The sequence below is a fragment of the Anser brachyrhynchus genome, assembly GCF_964034855.1.
Source record: "Anser brachyrhynchus genome assembly, chromosome: 2".
NCBI classification, from domain to species: domain Eukaryota; kingdom Metazoa; phylum Chordata; class Aves; order Anseriformes; family Anatidae; genus Anser; species Anser brachyrhynchus.
Genome location: NC_137695.1, coordinates 42,162,819 through 42,179,053, shown reverse-complemented (window position 1 = coordinate 42,179,053; position 16,235 = coordinate 42,162,819). Strand labels below are relative to the sequence as shown.

General features: G+C 38.2%; 1 protein-coding gene across 8 annotated transcripts in view; it reads left to right on the top strand.

The window, feature by feature from the left end:
• Nucleotides 1–16,016, top strand: part of NEK10 (NIMA related kinase 10) — a 106,159-nt gene extending 90,143 nt beyond the window's left edge. For 2 of the 8 annotated variants that reach the window (XR_013946229.1, XR_013946230.1), the window contains 2 exons: nt 3,018–8,449; nt 9,522–16,016. Coding sequence is in view for 2 of the 8 variants with exons in the window: in XM_080579133.1 (XP_080435259.1) it covers nt 9,522–9,573 (52 nt within the window). In the remaining 6 variants the exon portion in view is untranslated. The remainder of the gene's footprint in view (nt 1–3,017; nt 8,450–9,521) is intronic. The other 6 variants (XR_013946231.1, XR_013946232.1, XR_013946233.1 and 3 more) reach the window with 5 other exon arrangements.
• The last annotated feature ends 219 nt before the right edge of the window (nt 16,017–16,235 follow it).

Sequence of the window (16,235 nt, the reverse complement as noted above, 5' to 3'; positions counted from 1 at the left end):
GTAGGGGGAAAGAGCAAGAAGTACATCTTCACATATACATAAAGGCTGGAGAGGAAGGCCAGTGAATGCTCAACATCTTTCTTCACATTGTGTTTCCCTTGAGTCATACAACTTCTCCAGTAGTGCTGATAATGTGTTATTCACAGGCAGTGCTGATTTGTACTTTGTTCATGGGACTTGTAGCAAAGCCAAAATTGATTTTGGAGGGGGAGAAAGGAATGAAGTAAAATCTCCTTAGAAGTTTAGAAGTATGTTGTCTAAATTTGATTTTGTTTGCTTGTTTTTGCTTCTTATTTACAATTGTAAATGTGTGCATGTAACAGCTATTTTAGACTTTGACCTACTCCGGTGCATGTGTGTCATTCTAGCATGCCCTAGCTTTAGCTGGCAAATGCAGAGCAGCCACACCTAATTGTTGATCTGCCACCAGCAGCAATACACACTCTTGATTTTTCACTATGCTGCTGAATTATGTTATTTGTCATGATGCATAATTACATTTGGTTCCCCTGTCACTATTATGTTAATTCTTCTCCATACGGTGTTTTACTCCCGAATAAATTAATATTTTTCCCTCTCTTTCTGAAAATTGGTACACCATGCTTTCACTGTCAGGAGCATCTGTCTCTATTTCCAGAGGATTTACCATATTTTCTAGAATATGCTTCACTCAGTGCTATTTAGAGCTTTCAGCATTTTTTTTTCTCATACTTTGTCCAAGTAGTCAAGCAGTGCAGTTTCAATAGCTTTTGAATTCTGTATGATTCATTTGTCTAGCAGACATGCTAGGGTTCATCTTAAATTCTCCAAACAGTTTAAGCAAGCTAGAAGGACAAATCTCAGTATGCAGCATGTTTGGGACTTCCACAACGGACATAAAGAATGGTAGTGTCTCTAGCAGAAAGGCAAATTACCTTCCCTTCTGCCCATAACACAATTCTAGGTCTTCTAATAGAATTGTGAAAAAAATGAATTCCAAAGGAGTTGCATCTTTGTCAGCGACATGGATGGTGGGATTGTGCACCCTCAGCAAGTTTGCTGACACCGAGCTGTGCAGTATGGTTGACATGCTGGAAGGAAGGGGTGCCATCCAGAGGGACCTGGACAGGCTTGAGAGGTGGGCCTGTGCAAACCTCATGAGGTTCAACAAGGCCAAGTGCAAGGCTCTGCATCTAGGCTGGAGCAATCCCAATCACAAATACAGGCTGGGTGGAGAATGGATTGAGAGCAGCCCAGAGGAGAAGGACCTGAGGGTGGCGGTAGGTGAGAGACTCTACATGAGCTGACAGTGTCAAGTCCCTGAACCTCAAGGCTGGGCTTGGGGGAACAAAGTCCCTCCCACTGTAAGTGAAGAGCAGGTTTGAGACTACCTGATGAAACTGAACAGGTACAAATCTATGGGGCCTGATGACATGCATCCCAGGGTCCTGAGGGAACTGGCTGATGTAGTTGGCAAGCCTCTCTCCATCATATTTGAAAAGTCCCAGCAGTCAGATGAAGTCCCTGGTGACTGAAAAAAGGGAAACATTGCTCTAATTTTTAAAAAGGATGGAAAGGAAGACACAGACACTACAGACCAGTGAGCCTCACCTCTGTGCCTGGGAAGATCATGGAACAGATCCTCCTCGAGGCAATGTTAAGGCACATGCAAGACAAGGAGGTGATCTGAGATGGCTAGTATGGATTCACCAAGGACAAATCATGCCTGACCAGTCTGGTGGCCTTCTATGATGGAGTGACTGCATTAGTCAACAAGGGAAGACCATCTGACTGACAGTCGTCTACCTGGACTTCTGTAAGGCTTTTGACACAGTCCCACATGAAATGCTTGATCTCTAAATTTGGGAGAGATGGATTTGAAAGGTGGACTAGTTAGTGGATAAGGAATAGGCTGGATGGCCACAGCAAGAGTTTCTGTCAATGGCTCTGTGTTCATATGGAAGCTGGTGATGAGTGGTGTCCTGCAGGGGTCTATCTTGGGACCAGTGCTGCTTAATATCTATATCAATGATATAGACAATAGGATTGAGTGCACCCTCAGCAAGTTTGCAGATGATACCAAGCTGAGTGGGGCAGGTGAAGCAACAGAAGGAAAGGAGGCCATCCAAAAGGAAGTGGACAATCTTGAGAAATGGGTCTATGTGAACCTAATGAGGTTCAACAAGTCCAAGTGCAAGGTGCTGCACCTGGGTCAGGGCAATCCCAGACATGAGGACAGACTGGAAGAAGAACTCACTGAGAGCAGCCCTTCAGAGAAGTACCTGGGGGTTCTGGTGGACAAAAAGCTTGATGTGTCAGCAATGTGCACTTGCAGCCCAGAAGGCCAACTGCATCCTGGGCTGCATCAACAGAGGCATGGCCAACAGGTCAAGGGAGCTGATTGTCCTCCTCTGCTCTGCCCTCATGATGCCCTACTTGGAGCACTGCATCCAGGTCTGGGGTCCCCATCACAAGAAATATGTGGACCTGTTAGAGCAGGTCCAGTGGAGGAACAGAGATGATCAGAGGCTTGGAGCACCTCTCCTGTGAAGAAAGACTGAGAGCTGGGGCTGTTCAGCCTGGAGAAGAGAAGGCTCTGTGGAGACCTTGATGTGGCCTTCCAGTACTTAAAAGGGGCTTATAAAAAAGATGGAGAGTGATTTTTTTACACGGGCAGATACGGATAGGACAAGGGGTAATGGCTTTAAACTAAAAGAGGGTAGATTTAGGTTAGATACTAGGAAGAAATTCTTTACTACAAGTGTGGTGAGACACTGGAACAGGTTGCCCAGAGAAGCTGTGGATGCCCCATTCCTGGAAGTATTCAGGGGCAGCCTGGATGGGGCTTTGAGCAACTTTTTCTGGTGGGAGGTGTCCCTGATCATGGAAGGGGGGTTGGAACTAGATGATACTTAAGGTCCTTTCCAACCCAAACCATTCTGTGATTCTATAAGGCTCAAAAGTCCTCAGAAAACATCAGAAAATCACAAACTTAATTGATAAAGTTGAAAATTTCTAAAGCTATTTCTTCATTTCAGGGACAATTTCTTCAGGATTTCTGAACAATTTAACTTGACAGTGTCAGTTCCATATGTTGGAAAGCTGCAAGGAGAATTCTGTTTTGGAACAAAGACTTCCACAGCTGCTGTGCTACAACATGGGACATGTGCTTTTGCTAAAAGCACTATTAAATGCAGAAGAAACAGCTTGATGTCATATACTGTACTAATGCAATTTCCTACTTCATCATGAAGCATGCTTTATACAAAAAACATACTTAAAATATTTTTTTCTTTACTTTCTGTTTAGGGGGGATTTTGTGTTTAGTGTTTCTTTCCTGTCACAGTTGCCTCTTGCTGTTCCCCCAGAATTCCAGGAATGGGACACTAAATCTAAATCTAAATCTAATCCCACTAAATGGGACACTGGGGGCAGTGACATGAAGATTGTAGCGAGATTAATTAACTGTATAAAGAGTTAAATGTGATTCAGGCAATTTTATTTGGTGTGGATTAAAACATGAATTCTTTAGAAAATGAGACAGGTTCATAAGAAAAATATCGTGCTTTCCCCCATTTCATTATAATAGTAATTACTATCTCAATAGCAGTCATTTCATTTAATGGGGATTAATGACCAGCTGAGGATAATGACCCTCAGCTTTATCTTGAATAATCAACTCATGCCCATTTATCACTAATGTCCTGAAATTATTCAGAGCTCCAATTGTGTTACATATTTATACAGACATTTGGTAAACATGCATAAAAAAATGTAGTGTTTTGAAATTATTCTAATCACACCATTTGTGCCAGTCTTTCTTTTTTTTTCTTTTTTTTTTTCCCTATTCATATTTAATATTATACCACATAAGTGGCAGGCACCTTGCTGTTGAGCCTGTCATTTATGAATAGGACAAGAAATACTAGTTTCAAACTTTCACCACACTTCTTCATATTGGAGTAGATATGTAATACCCAAATCGATGGAGAAGTCTATTTTTAATCAGTTGCATTAAGAGACTTAATCCAAGCACAACTCACTTATATGATAGAAGATTTGTCATATCATAAATAAACAAAAATAGCAATGGTCAGAGACAGTGGTTGTGTTCAGCTGGGTGCCACAGCTCATATAAGAGGTCTGTTTACAAGAGAAATCTTTCAGCATTTATTTCATAGGACAAAACTAGTAGCAACGCAGATAAGAATAGATGGCAAAACTGTTCATAATTAAATGCATATATTAATATGTTGTCAGTTATAATTTTCGTATCTTTGTTCAGTGAAATCTTTTCCATTGTTATTGAAGTTTTAGAATTAAAGAAACAAGCATTCATGTACTTAGAGCTATTTCACACAGAGGAAAACTGTCAAGTCTGGTTCTAATGATAGCTATACATTTTTAACTACTCAAAGAATAGCACAAGGTATTACTCACAGAAAGATAATAGAGCTCAGTAATGACAGCAAATTCTGAATTTTGTCTATTTGAAGCAGCTCTCATTTGTTACTGGGGCTATAGTCCATGGGTATATTATCTGAAAATACAAATGCATTTCTTGGGCTTTTTCTGTCTGCAAATTCTCACCATGTCAGCCATTTATTCTTCAACACTATTCTGCCTGTTTAATTGTGTTGCATGACCAAAGAATTCAAATTTGTATTTAGCTTAGTTAATGTTTTTTAATGTTCTAGAACAGACCAAACTAGCCAGTAGATGAAAACTATGCAGCTCCAGGGCTTCTGAAATCTAAAGTGAATTTTTTGACTTTGTGATGTCTGGGCGATTTATGACACTGCTACAATTTTTTATTTTTTTTTTTCATTTTGGTACCACTTTCTGTTAATGTTGCCTGGCATTTTCTGTTAATTGTTTTCTTGTTCCAAACGATGTTAATGTCCATGTTAATTCTTACTTAGTGTATCTCATAAACACAAAAGAATATTGTTTTGGCCAGGAATGTTTATCTAAGTTTACCAGCAATCTGTTGGTTTGTACTTCTCCCCAGTGAGGTAAAAAAGCAAAAGCTCAGCAGTCCTGCTTTGTTTTGTTTTATTTTGTTTTATTTTAAACATCTGTGACTGGTAGAGTGTTTGACTACTCAGCTGCAGGTCTGTGTGGCACTGTAAGCGTGCAGCCCTATTCCCATAGAGCAACATTCACTACACTGTTTAAGCTGACTGTCCTTCCACTAAGAGGCAGTATTGGCTTACCTTTCCTAAATAACATATTCTACAGAAATTAGAAAAAGGAGAAGTAACGTGAAAACATGGAGTCACAATTGATTCTAGCTTCAGTTTCATCCAACTCTTAGGATAAGGCAGTGATTAACTCCTGTCACATTGATATATAGAGTTCCAATGACAATGAAATATGTGGCCAAGAGATGGGTTGAAGACATTAACTGAATAGAGTTCACCACTGCATATGGTGATAGGCATACTGCGTCTTTTTGTGCTTTCTAGAGACAAAAACTTTATTAAGTTGTTACAGCCACGCTAGTATTGGCCATACTCAAAAGAGAGGGTACATGAGAAGTGCCAAGACTTCCTGTTAATAGTTCAGTGAAGCTCTAAAGATATATTGACTTATAAACTAGAGAAAATGTATGCCTTAGATGCTAGGGTGTTAGCACTCACACATGGCAGAATCAGATGGCCAAATGTAAAAAAGGTAGTGCTAGCTGGATCTTTAGAGAATTGCAGGAATGTTCCTGTCATTTCAGGGATGCATAGTAGTCCAATGACACAGAAGGAGGATTTTAGTTCTTCTGATACTACAATATAAAAGCAAAACACTTTTCTCCTTTTGGTTAGTAAGTCAGTCTAATTAAGATTTTTATTTCAGGCTGTTTTCTGTGAACCAGCATGATAGGAGCTGTAGCATAAACTGTTTAGAGTTCTACCAGATAGTTAGCATCAAGATTACGAGATTTGGCTAGCATCAGGGCTGCTACATATAAATTACTTAGATTTAGAACTTGGTTATAATTCATGAGATTGTGTTGGGCAGAACAGAGAAGTGATCCAGGAATCCTTCTGGTGTAAGTACCAAAATAATCTAATCCTGTGGCAGGACTATGAATAATGCAAAACATCTCTCTTCACTCAGTTTGCTGAAGATTCTCTTTAGCAATAAGGTAGGCGAGGCAGGAGGTGCATTTCAGTTCTTTTGCTGAAAAAAAATAAATAAAGTAAGGCTTGTCTGGACTACTACAGAATTTTGGATGCCTGGTAGGTACTGGCTCATTGATACAGTTCAGTGATGATACACAAATTAAGTGGTCTCCTAACAGTGGAAATGCCTGAAGTCCACACTGTCTGTAGAAAAAGTGCATGTTTATGAAGCTGTCTGTCAGCATTTGGACTGTGGGAATGACTGTTTTCAACACTAGGCAGATGGCTCTGATCCCTTGCAGAGATCACATGCCCTGAGCTCTTAGACGTTCTTATATGAGCTTCCCATCTTTGAGTGGAAGCATCTGTCATCACAGACTTGTTTGGCTGAGTTAATATGGGTGTGCTCTTGCAGTTCTGAAGTGGATCTTTCTACTAGTTTAAGGAAAAGATTTACTCTGGGACTGACTTTTGTGTGTCTGAGATATCTACTTGGCAGAGTTCTTGTACAGAGCATAGATAAAGTCTGTCAAATAACATTAAATAAGAAGGCAGATTCCTACCCAAGGCAATTGAAAAAGCTCACTATAGTCTGCAGTCATTCTTGTGCTAGCAGAACTGTATCTTACACAGCTTTTTTGAACAGTACACTGAGTTGAAATGAAGGGGAAATTTCCCTTCCTTCCCTTCCTTCCCTTCCTTCCTTCTCTTTTATGGTTTGGTCCAGCTAGGTCAATTTATCTGAAAAGAATGTAATACCTTTCCACGTCACAGCAAGATGCAGTTGAAAGGAGTTTGGGGAATAGGCTTACTTTCTTTTAAGGCTAAGTGCAAGATAACCTGAAAGTTTCCTAACAAATGGAAGACATGATTGGCCTCAGTGTTTAGAAGTCACAATCATTCAAAGTTAAAACATTTTTAACTGTCTCAAGATATCCTTGATGACTGGTAGGATGGTTGATGACTGATTGTTAAACAGGTTGTTTTTTTTAATATGGCAGTGTAGGATACAACCAAAGTTATTCTGGGCTGCCAATACGGTACTAACTGTCACAGTGTTCCTCAGAATACTGTAGTTGCATCACTTTCTCATGAAGACTGCATTTTTACCAATAGAACTTGTATATATAGATAAGGGGAAGCCAGATCTTCATGGCTCTGACATAGTAATCCTTAAGAGAAGATAATTCTTAGGCCTTGTCAAAGCATCAGCCTGAGTTTTGAAATTTAGTTTAAAATATTTTACTTAAGACTAATTATCTGGAAATTATGTAAAATCAAGGAATAACTGTTTGTCTTACTGGAATTTTGTATCTGTAAAAACACCATGATCTCCTGAGTTTTCCACGTTTCCGTGGAGTTCTGTAGCTATAGAAATCTGTGCTACTGAAGGAGCTGAAAGATTTTAGCTTTTAAAGCACTGGATGAAGATATTAAAAATATGAAGCTTTGCCCTACACTGCTTGCCCACATTAAAAAAGAAAAAAAAAAAATTCTAGTGACATTTTATTAAGCGCTGCACTAGAACAAGGATTTCAATTTTGGCTAAGAAAGTACATCTTTTGTCACAAGTATGACTTTAACCATTCTCTTAGAAATTTGTGCCAATGTAACCAAGTTATAATTTTAAGAAATTGCAGCATGTATATGTTGACCAGTAGTCTTGACAGAGCACAGAAATGTTATCAGATCAAGTCTAGACATCAGAAGAAAAAGTTTATCTGATCATTGTAAGATAATGTCTGTGCAAAGAAATGATAAGTAGCGACTGATGAGAAGAAGGCCAGGAAGTGAGCAGTAGATAAATCTAATGCAGAGTCAAGAACAGCAAGAGACAAAATAAAAGAATCCTGGAGGAGATACTGGTATGTGGAAGGGAAGAACCTGTGGCTGGGACTCACCAGGTGAATAGAATGGTTTTCTGTAAGGCCAGATGGTAGAAATCATAGGCCTACAAAAGAGCCATGCAGAAAAGCTGGCAAGTTCAAAAGCTGAGACAGAATGTTGAGCCTCTGGCAACTGGAGCACTCAAGTGCAGTGTCCTTTCTTACGTTGTCAGAAAAGTGCATGTGTCATCATCATCTGGTGCTGGTCCTCATGTGAGGATAGCTACCCATATCTGCTAGAAGCTATTTATTAACTTAATGACGGAGTCTGTGCATTGCAGTTAATATTTTCAGTCTTGTAGATGAACTGTGTGGGTGATATCACAACAAAATACCTGGAGAGTGGTTTGTTTATGATGTAAAAATTAGGAAACAACATACACAAATCTTTATGTTAAGTATTATTAACTATATTGCAGAAGTTGTGATTCAAGAAAGATATAGAAAGTACTCTTCTGAATCATGGTAAATATTTTTGCTGTGTGACTACATCCTATTTTTTGCACAGATACAGTGCCTCATTAATTATTATGTTATCCACGTGTGGGGCTGAATGAAAGTTTGCTGTCAGCCTTTAATCTGTGTGTTTTCTCTTATGTGTACTTGGTTTTCCAACTTAACTAATGACCTTTCAGCCTAGGGATTTAAATGTAGCAGAAGTTATTTTTCATATGTTTCTTTTCCTCATTACTGGAACACTGCTGTATCTTTCAGTACTTCAGTAATCAATGTAATGCTCTGCATCCTGAGGGGCTGGCTGTATAGAGGCACGTGTGAAAGGGCTTTGTATATCTGGGTTATAGTTGCTGTAAACTTATGTCAAGGAAAATGTTCTGAAGAGGTTTTGCTCTTGAAATAGAGACAAAAAGGAAACACCTATTTTACTTTCTCGCAGCACTGTTTATGAGAAGAAGCCTTTTTACATATGTTAATAGGATAATTCTAATAATGTAATTAAACCTGATTCTGAGGCAGTCTTCACCTATATGAAGTCAACAGAAGTGGCTCGAACACCTTCTGTGCTAATTTTCTGTATAGCATTCAAGAAAGGAATTAGAAGAGGAGAAGGAAGTGATGTTAAAGACTTTCTTTCAGCTAGTTCTCCATTATGTTGAAGTCTGTGGAGGTGTTACATCAGCAGCATAAGTTAAAGCTGGCCCGCAGATGCAGTGTGTTGCATTCGGGCCTCATTGATTAGCTGTGGGAGACCTTTACACCATGCTGCTCTAATTCTATTTGTATGCAGTGCAGACAAGTCCATAAATTTTGAGTCAGAGGATCATTAGGCAAACTAATTCCCTGTGTATAGCATAAATGATAGAATTTCACACAGAGATTTCTGCATCAAACTCTGTTCTAAATTCTGAACTAAAACATTTATTTGGATGGACTTCTGAGGTTCCTTAGATTGTGCGTTATAGTCATAGCATGGTAGCTTTCTGCTGATAGTGCAGAGATTGATCCCAGACCTGGTGAGTGTGAGTAGCAGGGAAGTCTTAGTTCCCACACATATTAACTAGCTTCTTTTTCCCCCCAGGTATTTCTACTATCCAACAAAGGACTATCCAGCAAAAGAAGAGAACTCATAATTCTGAACAAAGAGTTTAGAACTACTCCTGGTGAAGTCAAACTGCCTGTGTTTCAGCTGATGCTGTCTGATTACCAAAGGGGGCAAGTTTTGCTCATTAAATAGCAACGAGAAGGAATTCAAGTGTTGGACAGTTTCAAGAAACCTTGTGATTTTTCAGGATGATACTGTTAACTTTAGCTTTGTTTACAGCATAAGCACTTTACATAGAACCCTGTGAACAATGCTTCCAGGTTTATACATTATGAGGAAAACATGACTCCCAGCAGTACATACCTTCTATTTTTATGTATTTTTTTAAGAATTGCTGCGTAGTCAGGCTTTTCATAGTTCAAAGCCTGTAGCCTTATTTATATCCACTTATGTCTTCCAAGGGAAGAAAAAAGCTTTGCAATATCACCAGACAGAAAATATATGTAGGTTCCCTGTATGAAAATTAGAAACGGCTTAAACAGCGACAATATGATTTTAATATTTAGATTTTTTTTTACTTGCATTTAGGTAGTTGCAAATTCTAATGCTTGTATGACATGTTAATAGTCATTATTTGCAACTGGCATAGCACCTGGAAGGACTGTTATTTTAAAATAGCTGTTTTTACAGCTATTTCAAAATGTCTGTATATTATATGTCAATCTTTAGGCATGCATTTTATAGATATGTGTATATAAAGTGTCATATGCATACATTTTATATACACATTCATTTATTAACAGACTAAATTAAATACATGCTTTGCTAATCAAAACTGTAGCACTAAAACGAACTTTGAGAATTTCAATATTTATTCACTCTATATTAAATGGAGATAAAAATCTCACTGTAGCAGCAAGAAGCTTTTTTTTGTGTGTGTGTGTCTACAATTCAGTAAGGAATACTTATAAAGTACAAAGGCTTTTCTATGCAGTTGATACTGTGGCAATCTTAGCTGTTGAAAATAACCAGAATGCACTTGCTGACATTGTTGAAAATTATTAAAGTTATGGTCATCATATGATTATTCATAAGTAATTTGATACAGAGGTACATTCTGTGCTTTTCAAAGGCTGGCGAAGATTGTTCCCCATCTTCCCCAGCTCCAGTAGTTTGTTTTTAACTATAAATTGCTAACTAGCATTCATTTCCTAACAACTCAAGAGTATTCAAGGTATTATTGCTGTTCAAGGTATTCAAGTAATTTAAGGTATTATTTCACCTATAATGCATGACTTACAATCCAAATTATGAAGTGGTGAAAAAGGACTCTTTTCATATACATATTATGCAAAAAGTCATCAGGTGCTATCTTTACACCTACACAATAATATAGTTATAACAGCAAAGGTCTATTAATGGCTGCTTTAGAAATCAAATCAAAAGGGTAAATTTGGTCATTTTATGTTCTATAGTGAGGACATAGATAAAGTGTTCTGAAGAAGGAAAACAGCACGTGCTATTGACGTCCTTGTGGAGTCAATGTAAAGGAGAAGAACCAGGATTTTGTCTTCAGTCAGTCTCATAACTTTAATAATTACCATCATTGCATATCCTTCAATTATCCCCTGGTTTCTTCTTTCCCTGTACCTGCTGCCATGGCTAATACTAAACATTCTACGGGTGTATCTCCTTGTACGGGTGTATCTCCTTATGTCTGTCTGAAGGAGGGGACCACCTAACACTTGTCAGTGATTGACGGTGACGGTGTGCCATGCCTGCAACTTTACCACCACATCTTACTGAATGTGGACCCCAACCTTAAAGTATGTTCTTTTAAGTGTAATTTTAGCCAGTAACTTCCATATGGCATCTGTTTTAAGGACACGAATTAAAGATTGTACATGTTGTGACTACAGCAAAATGAAAATGAATGTCATTACCTTGGACATCTTCAAAACCAGGTATTTTCTACCTGGCAAACCTGAAGGTAGCCTTAGTATAATTTCCCCTGTTTTTCTTTGTAGCTTTTGAATGCTAAAGTAAACTCTGTCGTTTTGAAATAGAAAGGTTCTCAGACATCTTGCCTGGCCAAGGCATATAATTCCATAAGTTACTGTTTCCGAAGTTGTTTTAATTACCGTAGATGTTACATTTCCTGCAATGCTACCACAAAAAAATCAATTCCTAGTCTAGTTCAGTGTGTTAGTTTTGCTTTCCTAGAATGGAGAAAGGGAATGCAGCAAGGTTAAATCTGATGGATTATAAGGTAAATCTACACTGTATATGGCTGCCACTGGAACTGATTTCACTGGTCTTTTATCCAAAAACACTTCATTTAAATTAAACCTTGATATGCTAGTCCTACTCAAATTGCATTTCAATCCTCATAATCAATTTCCGTTAAAATAGTATGAAACAAGTCTACACTTAAAATTGTAACCTATTTTAATATCTTTGTGCAGAAATGTCTTAGAATTTTAATAAGTCAGACTGTAATGAATTCATTAGAAATACTTTCAACCTTTTTTTAAGAATGTTTTGAAGTAGCATTGTTTATTTTTTGTCTGGATGCACGTGATAGTGCAGTGTTCATTCATATGTGATGGCATTATTTTTGTTTAGAAATGAATATGATGACTCCTATTGTATTTCTCTTAATATATTTGTAGTGCTGTTAACTTTGAAGCAAATGTTGTGCTCATTTCTGACTGTGAATGATGGATTACTAGATTGTGGCTAGCAAAGGAGAGCAAACTTCCTTCCAGTAACTACAGGATGGGATGTAGATTGGTGGCATGTACAGCTGGATCTACCAAGGCAAATCAAACTGGAGAATCAGTGGCCTTTTCTTTTCCGTTACTGGAGTTCACCGAGATTTTTTTTTCTCCCTGGTTGCAATTGAACTGGCGTGCTGGCTGCTGTAGAAAAGAGCTGAGACTTTTTTTAAAGCATTTCTTGAAAGTGGTCATTGCCCTTGTACTGTTAATGATTTTAAAAGCAGCACTGGTCAAATCAGTGGAATGATAAGGAAAATGACTGCATTAAAATGGTAGACAGTTTGTATAATGTGTCTCAGTTGACCCTGTGTGCCCCTGTATGTGTTATGAAGCATGCCACCAATACCATCAAAAGTCAGCAATGCTAAGTGTACTCATACAGATATTTTATTGCTCTGAACAGTGTTGAAATCAGTCATTTGATTGCTTCTGAACTATTAACATAGGACTTGCTTAAAAATGGATATTCACATAGAACTATACGAGTAATTTAATGAGGGTAAATATGAAGAATACTGCCTATTATTTTATTTTGGCTTGCCAGTGAATTCTTGCTACAAAGAATATCTGTCCTCTTATGCTATTTTCTTATAAATAGGAATTTGCAAATATCCTTTGGGCATCATTTTGTGAAAATGAAATATCTGTGTATCATTAGATTTAAACTATATGTTGCAAAAGAGGTATTCTGTAGTAGATTGTGTTTGTGATGCAATACTGCCTGGAAAGAGCTGCAAGCAGTTCAGAAAATTTTTCTTTGCTCATCTAGATCGCTATAGTGGGCCCTTAAAATAGTCCGTGTTGGATGCATGTCATTAAATCCTAAGCCATGTATCTGTAATACTGGAACTTCTGGTTTTAGTTTGAAAACACAGAATGCAGAGCAATTAACTGCCACAGAAGTTTGATTGTCTTAGCTGTCAATTAATTTGTGGCATTAGTACATAGATGTCCTCCATTGATAATCAGGGTACATTGTATTTTACATTACATGAGAAGTAACGAGCCAGTTCTGCCATGAATAATTTCTGTATGGCTAAATTCTGTATAGAACATATAGATAAAGCATATTTTGGGAAAGACAGAAAATAAGTACAAGTTATCCAATTAAGCAAATCAGCAGCAAACTTGAGAATGGGACCTACAACTCCTGAGTTCCGATCCAGTGCGTAACTGGTATCCTTCAAGGTGTGTCTCTCTCATTTTTTTTCCTTGTATGCTTGTAATCTTTAATGTAATCTATGCAAAAACCAGAGCAACGGGTGTGGATGTAATTATTTAGCTAACTGAAAAAGGTTCCAAAGTGTTAAAGGCACTGTACTAACTATACACCACTAACTTTTGATTATGTGTGAATTAATCTAAGCTGTAGTTTACACAGGCCTGTCCTTCAGTTTTCTTGGCTGCAGTGAAGTACCTGCGATTATGTAGTATTCTGCCTTCTATTATTCATACTTGCACCTACCTTCTTTAGTCATCTACTTACAAGTTATTTCTCAGGAGAATGCGCTGTGAGTGTATTCTGTAGTCTGATTTACATATGTTTTGCTCTATCTGAATCATTTCCAAGTCCCCTGTCATATCCCTGAATAATCAAATGTTGACAGGAGATCATCAGTTTTATTCTATATGGGAATTCCTGTTTACAGTCGCAGAATAACGTATTTAAGAGATTGTTTCTTACAGCCATTGCGACCTACAGAATTACTGCCTCATTATTGGTATTTCATACCAAGAAATTTGACAACTAGCTTATGGACTTATGGAATTATGTTAATTAAAGAAGAAAGGCCAAAAACATTCCTTTCTAAAACCAAGAAAGCTTTTATCATTGACCTTCTCAACTGAATAATATACTCAATTTTAGCATGCATGTAATTTGTAGGAAATTCTAGCCTGCTTTTGGGAAGAACTGGCAATTCTGAATCTCAGGAAAGGTGAAAAAAGGAAACCATGTGAGAATGTTTGGTTTTGACTGTATGCATTAGCCATGGATTTGAATTTAAAATCTTCTGAACTGAAAGTTTTATTGTTTAATTTGCCTAGATAGGCAATAGTAATTGGGAAAGAAAGGTCTTATGAGTCATTTTGTTTCTTGACTTGCAGGAAGCTTAATCATATGAATGTTCTCTGTTTAGCTGTTCTTAACAGGAGATGGTGAGAATCACAACAAGAGAACTACTTATTTTAAAATATTTGACATCTGAGAGTCCTCAGATTTTCTCCCAAACTAAAAACTTGCATCCAATAGAATTTTGATTCCTTAATTAAACTAATTGACAACTGCCATGTTTTGGCCCAACTTCTTTCTTTTCCTGCTTTCAAAGCAGCTCCAGTATGTTTTTAATTTCACCAACCAGGACATGTTCCTTCGCGTAAGCTGTAACTGGATTTACTCATTTTTGCTCAGAATTTAGACGTACCGTTACTGCACTACTGTCTTTTGTCTGCCTCTGTCTCCAGTGGTATAGCAAGTATAGATGCTGTTGGGTGTTAGTCCCAGCTATGGAATTGGTAGTATGCTACACTCAAAATCTTGTTTATGGACAAAGAAGAAAAGGAATTTTTTACATGTGTATATATATATATATAGAGAGAGAGAGAGAGAGAGAGAGATTTTTTTTTAATTTTATTTGTACAGTTGAAATCTTAGCAGTCTAATTCAAGAATCTTTATTAATCTAAATCTGTTACTGAAAGAGAAAGAATAATAATGAAATTAAAATTGCTTTGCAAATACTTAGCTTCTTCCCATTTCTGGGGGGCTATGCCACCCTTTCACTGCTTCTCTGTGTCCTAAGTTCAGTGGCTTCATTCTCGTGGGGGTGTTACTGTGAGTTGTCAGCATCTGAGTCCTGTGCCAGGAGGAATATGATGGTCATATTGATGGCTCCTTCTTCCTCACTCTAGAATCCACCAGCTGGGATAATTTTTATTAGTTTTCTATCAGGCTTTTGCACCTTTGCTGTTATCTACAGCTCCAAGATACACCTGAATTTTTAATGTATGGTGCATTTTACATGTGTTGGATACTAATTCTTTTTCCTCTTGGTTACCTCTAGACTCAGTTTTGTCCAGGTCTGCATTTCGTTGTTGATCATGAGTGAGTTGTTTGTAGTCTCCAGTGCCAAGTCTATGTCTCATCTCCTGTCATCCCATACCTGTACTCCTCTGCACTGCATCCTGTGTCTCCACTTCTCAAGGCCTCTTCCATTGGACTAGACCTATATCTCTTCATACTACATCATTATCCTAGTCATAGGTATCTCATTCTGCATAGAGTTGAGATTTGTTTAAAGCTATGGTTGTGCTGTATAAAGATAAACAAAAGTGAAACAAATGAATGGCACACACCTGGTCAGTTAAAGGAGTCTTGGCTATGCCAAGTAAAGCAAAGCTGTGGGGAGGTCAAGACAAGCTCAGAGAGAGCAGACCTGAGAAGCCTTGCAAATTTAGCATGAAGTTTATGGCCTGTGTTGTGGTTTAACCCGGCTGGCAGCTAAACACCACACAGCCGTTCGCTCACCCTCCCCTCTCCCTCTCTGGGATGGGGAAGAGAAATGGGAAAGTGAAGCCTGTGAGCTGAGATAAAGACAGTTTATTATGACAGGAGAATAATAATGATAATAATAATAATGATAATAATAATGATAATAGTATTACTAATAATAATGTGTAAGAAACAAGTGATGCACAATGCAATTGCTCACCACCCGCTGACCGATGCCTAGCCTATCCCCGAGCAGCCGCCCCCCCCCCCCCGCCCCCCAGCTAGCCACCCCTATATATTGTTTAACATGACCCCAGATGGTATGGAATACCCCTTTGGCCAGTTTGGGTCAGCTGTCCTGGGTCTGTCCCCTCCCAGCTCCTGCTGCACCCCTAGCTTGCTCACTGGCAGGACAGAGTGAGAAGCTGAAAAGTCCTTGGCCTGGTGTAAGCACTGCTCTGCAACAATTAAAACATCAGCA